Source organism: Symphalangus syndactylus, chromosome 11 (genome assembly GCF_028878055.3).
Source record: "Symphalangus syndactylus isolate Jambi chromosome 11, NHGRI_mSymSyn1-v2.1_pri, whole genome shotgun sequence".
NCBI lineage: Eukaryota > Metazoa > Chordata > Mammalia > Primates > Hylobatidae > Symphalangus > Symphalangus syndactylus.
The window spans coordinates 106,743,203-106,751,316 of NC_072433.2; the positions used below are offsets into that span (position 1 = coordinate 106,743,203).

An 8,114-nucleotide genomic window follows, 5' to 3' on the forward strand; every position below is an offset into this window, starting at 1 on the left:
CCAGGTACTCGGGAGGCTGAAGTGTGAGGATCGCTTGAGCCTAGGGGTTGAAGTGACCTATGATCACACCACTGCACTTCAGCCTGGGCAACAGAGAAAGACCCTATCTCTGAACAAACAAAACAAAATAAAAACGACAACAACAAAAAAAAGGAAGAAAAGTCAAGATGATTAACATGCTATTGCTGCTTTCAGCCCTGCCGTACCCCTCCTCTGAGCAATGAACACAAAGCCTGCTACCTGCTTGAGTCCAGAAGGGAAAGGGTGAAAAAAAGGAGAAAAGAAAAAAATTAAACAGAAACATGTTGACATCTCAAAATATTCTGCCACATTTGAAATACGGGAGAGTTGAATTCATTAGAGGACTTTTATTGGAAAAAAAGGAATTGTCCTTGTCTCTGCAGTTGCATAGACTGTGTTGGACCTAGGTCCACAGAACGCTGTGATGTCATCATTGAGGTCAGAGAATCTGCTGTGGGCCTGGTGACCTTTGAACCTTAACAGCCCTGCAGTGTAGTGAGCACTGGGCAGTGCTGCTCCTTCACTAAGCGGTCTGAGTTCTTTAGCTATTTAGGAGATTCAACTACGTTTATTCGTACTGAATCTTTTTAATGAATTTCCTGAGAGCCAAGAAGGACCAGTCTGCAGGAAAAAGGGGGAAGTGGACATTAAGCATCTTCTAGAAACTCTTCTAGCTGATACCATGAAACGACGACAAAAGAGGAAACATTTGGAAAATGAAGAGTCTCAGGAAACCGCTGAGAAGGGAGGAGGTATGTGCGGGGCAAACTGTCTGGGGCACGAGAGTCACTGGCCAGCCTGAGCCTTCTTTTTTTTTTTTTTCTTTTTTTTTGAGATGGAGTCTCGCTCTGTCGCCCAGGCTGGAGTGCGGTGGCATGATCTCGGCTCCCTGAAAGCTCCGCCTCCCGGGTTCACGCCATTCTCCTGCCTTAGCCTCCCGAGTAGCTGGGACTACAGGCGCCTGCCACCACGCCTGGCTAATTTTTTGTATTTTTAATAGAGACGGGGTTTCACAGTGTTAGCCAGGATGGTGTCCATCCCCTGACCTCCTGATCCGCTCTCCTCGGCCTCCTTTTTTTTTTTTTTTTTTTTCTCCTGAGACGGAGTCTTGCTCTGTTGCCCAGGCTGGAGTGCACTGGTGTGATCTCGGCTCACTGCAAGCTCCGCCTCCCGGGTTCACGCCATTCACCTGCCTCAGCCTCCCGAGTAGCTGGGACTACAGGCGCCCACCACCATGCCTGGCTAATTTTTTTTGTATTTTTAGTAGAGACGGGGTTTCACTGTGTTAGCCAGGATGGTTTCGATCTCCTCACCTCATGATCCGCCCGCCTCGGCCTCCCAAAGTGCAGGGATTACAGGCGTGAGCCACCGCTCCCGGCCAGCCTGAGCCTTCTTTAGGTAGGAGGAACTGAGGAGAATGTACCACCTATGCAGTAGGGAGGGGGAGACCTGGCTGTTGGCTGACGCTGGCATATCCATCTTGAGGGTACCCGGATGTGAGATGGACAGGAAGTTCAGATGCCACTGGCACACAGAGAGCCAACCCTGCTGGGCTGAGAACTTTTGTTCTGGGGCTGCTGGTACCTGGAACTATGTCAGTCTCAGGCAGGCGGGCGATCCACTTATCAAGACCCAGTGATGCAGCCTGAGTCTCGTCTTTCTCTCTTATTCTCTTTCTTTGCTCTTTCCCTGGGGTGACTGAGGTGGAAGGTGTGAAGGGTGCTGGTAGAAATCTATGATTTGCACTGTCCCTTTTAGCAGAAACGAAAGAGTAGCCCAATGAGTTAAAGGCCTTGTTGAAAAATATCTTGAGAAGTGAAATGCTTGTTAGAAAGTAGATTAAACACTTGTTTAGGGATGGCATCATACTGAAACCACGGAGGTTTGATTGCTTCAGCAGGAAGAATTAACCAATTAATCCAATAGAGTTTGTGAATCCACAGTGTGGGACTTCTCAGAGGAAATGAAGCACAGGGTAAGGGCCTTAGATCGCTGTCAATTTACTTCCCAGGCTGCATGATAATGGCATGTATTAAATGTAAACAAGCCGCTTATCCTGAAAGGGGGATGGTCACATGCAGGAGACAGGGCAGAAAGGAGCCTGCCCCAGAGACGGCCCTGGAGGCTTCTGCCCCAGTTAGAGTTCAGCAGCTCCTATGAGGCCGAAGGTCATGAAGACCTGTAGATTGAGCCCTGGGAATGGAGGCCTGGAGAGTAGGCATGGAGAGCAGGGGGCTGGGACAGGAAGGGGAAGGCAATGGTCTTCCTCTCCTTCATCTACCCTTACATTTCAGAATGTTTTGTCTGTCTGTGTGTGTGTATGTGTGTCTGTGTGTGCACGTGCGTGTGTGTTTTGGGAGGGGGAGGACTGGAGGTAATGGGAGCACAGTGGTGGGGTCTGTGGGGTGAACTTCCTATCACCATGCCTGGGCCTGGGCAACACTCAATACACATAACAGTGTATACCAAATTTTTGTTAAGGGTATTCTAGGAGACAGTCACTCATATGCCCGCATACACTCTGATACAGAAAAAGAGTCACACACCTCCCCACACATAGTGCATATAGTTATATACACATACCGTTCCTCTATTACATACTCACACAACCCGTGTGTGTGACAGTCTTTTCTTCCTACAGAGATTTCATGTGTGGGGGTGTGTGTGTGTGTGTCTCAACTCTCACACAAACACAGCTACGTTAAACTATCTCTAAATACCTCTTTAAGAGCCAGTTACACATCATACATGCCATATCTGTAACACATTGTTACACAGGCCTGCTTTGCACAGACCACAATGAAACAAAGATTCACTATCATCCCCTTACTAGGGTTGCCAGATAAAATACAGGATGTCCAGTTAAACTTGAATATCAGATAAACCACCAAAGATTTTTTAGTATAAGTGTGTCCCAAATATGGTATGGAACATACTGACACTAAAAATAAATATGACAAATATTGCATGGGACATACTTACACTAAAAAAATTATTTGTAATTTGTCTAAAATTCAAATTTAACTTGGCATCAGCTATTTTTTTGCTAAATCTGGTGACCCTTATATATTCATAATGAGCTGACCTATAATATACTTATATATTTCTGCTTAGTGTGTGTCTTCCCTGTCTAGAATGGAAAGTCCACTGTTTTGTTCAGTATTCCTAGAGCCTGTAAGAGTGGACTGGTGTCTGATTCATGGTAGCTGTTCATGAAATATTGCCAGATGAATGAATTAATGTACATTATAAATACAAGCCACACCATATAATCAGGAAAAGTTACATATTGCATAATTCCAGGGTTGTAAACACAAACTATGCACACAAACTCCACAGAGACAGACACATGTTTCTACAATATACCCACACAAATCTACACATATCAAAGGCTATCTGATAGGTATCACTCTTACACTTCAGACGTATTCATAGTCACCACACAGGCCTATGTTCCTACTGATACACTATCAAAATACCTGTTGACTGTAATTAAATACTGGAGTATCCACCAGAAGCCTGTCTCACAAACCATGTGTGTTCACTACACCTGACATATGTCAGCCACTCAGTAAATATTTGTTGGATGGTAAATGATGCACAAACATTCCCCATCCATCATATTTCCGTGCCCTTCATACCTTTCTCAGGAATGTCAAAGTCCCAAGAGGACGCCCTGCAGTCCGGATCCACTAGAGTGGCCAAAGGCTGGAGCCAAGTGGTGGGAGAAGTTACTTCTACCTCCGAATACTTCTCATGTGTTTCTTCTTCATGCAAGCTCATCCACGGTGGTAAGGGTGCAAGGTTCCTTGGGCACATGGCTCCTTGGCTGTGGGGTTCATTGGGCATGAAAATCTTTGAGTGTGGGGCTCTGTGGGTATGAGACTCTTTGGTTGCAGTGCTGCTTGGGTGTAAGACTCTTTGGGAGTGGAGCTTTTTGGGTTTGGGGCTCCTTCGGTATGACACTCTTTGGGTGTGGGGCTCCTTGGATGTGAGATTCTCTGGGGAGGTTCCTTGAGCATGAGACTCTGGATGCAGGGCACTATGGGTATGAGACTCTGGGTGCTGGACTCCTTAGACATGGGATTGGGTGCAGGGCTCCTTGGGTAGGGGGCAGGAGGCCCATAGATCCAAGGATGAGGCTAAGAAGAAACCCAGGGCAGTTGGATATGATCAGAGCTCTGCAGAGGTGTCTGGGCAACATGACAGAGCTGTTAGAAGAGCATGGATATAAGCTCAGTGTAGGAGAGCATGAGCCCTGGTGTGCAGTCAGGCAGTCAGGGAGCAGAGGCCGGAAAAGTCTGCTCTTGGGGTGTAGGGCCACAGGACCAGATTAAGCACCTTCAGCGGAACTATTTGGACTCTGCCTTTGCCTTCCAGAGAAAGACAGAGTTCCTCAGCCCAGGCCTCCAGCACTGCAGCGGGACTCTAGCTCAGGCCCACACACCTCACACATACAGCCACACACTCCACAGGTACACTGTCTGCACACACACCACCCAAATGCATGACCCGCAGTGCCATTCTCCCACACTACCTCCCACATTCCACAAATAACACACCAATGATGGCACCAACTCACATCTTCATAGCACACACACGGTGCCGACATTCCACATAAGCTGCAGTCTTCACCACCATACTCCACACCCCTATATATGGACACCCCACCAACATCCCTACATGCGAATGACACTAGAATCACTACCCACAATATGAACAACAAATGCCAAGCTCACCACACAGCTGCATCACACCACAGCCCCTGTCTCCTGCACCACACATATTCAACTTACGTTCCCTCAGCTCCTGGCATGGCCCATGCATCTGCTCATGTTTCTAATTTCCTTTCCCAGGAATCCAGAGAAGACATCGAGACAGCCCCCAGCCTCAGTCACCCATGGCCCAGGTTCAGGAACGAGGAGAGACTCCTCCCCTCACACAACATGTCTCCTTGTCATCCCATTCATCCTATAAGACTTGTGTGTCCTCTCTGTGTGTAAACAAAGAGGAAAGGGGCATGAAAATATACTACATGCAGGTACAAATGAAAAAAGGTGTGGCTGTCTCCTGGGAGACAGAGGAAACTTCGGAGTCCTTAGAAAAGCAGCCAAGGATGGAAGAAGTGACCCTTCCTGAGGTTGTGAGGGTAGGTACTCCCCCCTCTGATGTGTCCACCAGAAACCTCCTGTCTGACAGTGAGCCCAGCGGGGAGGAGAAAGAGCATGAGGAAAGGACAGAATCAGACAGCCTGCCAGGCTCACCCACCCTTGAGGACACACCCAGGGCCAGGACTCCTGACTGGCTGGTGACCATGGAGAACGGCTTCAGGTGCATGGCCTGCTGCCGGGTGTTCACCACCATGGAAGCCCTCCAGGAGCATGTGCAGTATGGGATCAGAGAGGGCTTCAGCTGCCACGTCTTTCATCTCACCATGGCTCAGCTGACAGGGAACATGGAATCAGAGAGCACCCAAGACAAGCAGGAGGAGGAAAATGGAAACGAGGAGGAGGAGGAAGAGAAACCAGAAGCAAAGAAGGAGGAGGAGGGGCAGCCCACAGAGGAAGACCTTGGCCTGAGGAGATCCTGGAGCCAATGTCCAGGCTGTGTGTTTCATTCTCCAAAAGACATTCCAAAGGACAGGAAGTGAGCAAAGGCTGGGTTGTGGATCTGCTGAGGGAGCAATGGCTTCCCTGAGCCAGTACTGTCTCCCGATTTCAGGCTTAGGTCTTTGTAAGGAAGATTTGGGGGCTTTATTGGCTCAGGGAACAATGGAGGGGGACATAACTGGGATCCCTGCTTCTTGCCTAGGCATCTGATAAAGTCTTGATTGTAAGTCAGGATTTGTCTTGACCTTTCCAGCTCCTGCAGGAAATTCTGAGAATTTCAAAGGTCGCGTTAACTAAGAATTGTCTTTCTTTGATTTGATTTTCACACAGCAGGTGAGACTTATGGGCCAGAAGATACTGGAAGATGGTGTGGCCTTCTCTTGCAAGAGGTAAGGAGTGAGACTTCCAGTTTTCTGAGGCTGTGTTGTGAGGGCCCAGAGGAATCCAAGGGAAGGAGCTGCAGTGATGCACTGGGTCACCTGGTGGCTCTGCAGCTGCATCAACTTGTCGTGCACCTGGTGCTTCTGGGGAATTGTCCTCCATTTGCTTAGATGACAAGGTGAAGAGCATTGACTGGGAACTTTCTCAGTGTCTCCATGATTTGTCCTCAATTCTAAGAGGAAGTACTGCAGCTCTTCTAGGCAGAGAAAGCTCAGTGTAACTTCAAGGGCCAGGACTGGCCTGAAAGGACAGGGTGCCAGCAAGATCAGAGGTGTGGAGTCTGAGAGCCTTTGGCCTGAGCTGGGATCTCACCTCAGCCCATGGATATAGCCCTTGGGGAAAAGGGGAATTTAGAGAGGTAACAACATCATCATGATGAGATACGAAGAGACCTGGAAATGTTTCAGAACCTTCATTTTGCTGCATTTGATCTGGAAATGAACTCACTGTGGGGTGCGTGACTCTGAGCTTTAAAACAAAGGTGAAGGGTAACTGACTAGCAATGCTTGTATTGTTTCTTGCCTCTTCCTGTTCTGCCTCAATTGTTTTCTTCACTTCCAGGGAGAAGAAAGAGCCATGGAGATAGTAGCAGACAGACTGCCCAAGGTATGAAGGAGATGAGGGACCAGCACTCAGTCTAACATGTAAACATTATATGTAATAAAGGTTGTGTTTCAAACCTTCCCTGGATATATTATTTAATTAACAAATTAAACTACCTATCTATTCATCATTTTCTTTTTTTTTTTTTCCTTTTTCTTCTTTTTTTTTTTTTTTTTTTTGAGATGGAGTTTCACTTTTGTTGCCCAGGCTGGAGTTGCAATGGCATGATCTTGGCTCACTGCAACCTCTGCCTCCCGAGTTCAAGTGATTCTCCTGTCTCAGCCTCCCAAGTAGCTGGGATTACAGGCATGTGCCAACACACACAGCTAATTTTGTATTTTTTTAGTAGAGACGAGGTTTCACCATGTTGATCAGGCTGGTCTCAACTCCTGGGCTCAAGTGATCTACCTGCCTGGGCCTCCCGAATTGCTGGGATTGCAGGTGTGAGCCATGGCACCTGGCCCTATTCATTATTTTCATCTATCTCTCTAGTGGTTTGTGAAAGAAGTTTTACATCAGCACTAAAGATATCGACCAGCCTTTTCCAGAGGCAGCAATACCCAAGCTCCTGGGATTGATTAGGCTTCTGTGTGACAATTTTTTCAAGGCTGGATATCACATTTCATATGAGACCATGACAAACTCCACTACATACCTATGTTTCCATCATCCCGCTTTATTAAGCTTAGCATTTTTCTATGTTTGCTTCAGATGGCTTTGAAGTAAAATTGATTACAAATACAGCCAGAGTCCCCTGTTCCATTGCCTTACATGTGGATTTTGAGTATTTGTTAATACTTCTGTGCATGTTTTATACTATTATGTAGATATATAAAATGTTTTGAATACCTTGAAAGTTTCACATACTATTTTACTTCATTATTAGTTTGCAACTTGTTTTTATTAAAAAACAGGTTTTTAAGGTTATCCATTGTCATACACATATCTGTAGTTAACTAATTTTTACTACTGTATTATAGTTCATTCTATCAATATGCCAACTTTTAATTTATTGTCTCTTTGATGAAATTTTAGTTGCATCCAGATTTCCTCTATTACCACAGAATGTGAGTCTCTCTCTAGGATGTACGCCCAGACATCCACTGCTGTGCTGAATTATATAGATATTTCAGTTTAGTAGTTACTGCCATGGTGTATTTCTTTCTTTGTTCAAGCATTTTTTTTCTTTCTTTGTTGTTCAATAATGATTAATGCTTTTCTCCACAAACGTTATACACAATTTTTATTCGATGCAGTCCAAGACATCTTTTCTTTTCATTCTCCTTGTAAATGGTATGTTTTTTCTATTATATCTTAGAATTGGTTATTACTGATGCATATTTTAAATTTTCATTTCACTTCTAACAACCTTTTTGAAATTTTTCGGGTGTAAGTATTTCTATATAGTATTCTGTATTTTTCTATATTCAATCATATTAA

General features: G+C 45.7%; 1 protein-coding gene across 2 annotated transcripts; it reads left to right on the top strand.

The window, feature by feature from the left end:
- Window positions 1-507: 507 nt before the first annotated feature.
- FAM170A (family with sequence similarity 170 member A) lies at window positions 508-6,751 on the top strand. Of its 2 annotated transcripts, none has more exons than XM_055298778.2 (5): window positions 508-773; window positions 3,672-3,812; window positions 4,878-5,667; window positions 5,961-6,019; window positions 6,633-6,751. In XM_055298778.2, the coding sequence occupies exons 1-4, from the start codon at window positions 704-706 to the stop codon at window positions 5,965-5,967; spliced, it is 1,008 nt and encodes a 335-aa protein (XP_055154753.1). In that variant the 5' UTR covers window positions 508-703; the 3' UTR covers window positions 5,968-6,019; window positions 6,633-6,751. The 2 variants fall into 2 exon arrangements, with proteins under 2 accessions (XP_055154753.1, XP_055154755.1); XM_055298780.2 differs by having other exon boundaries at window positions 4,878-5,170.
- Window positions 6,752-8,114: the final 1,363 nt, after the last annotated feature.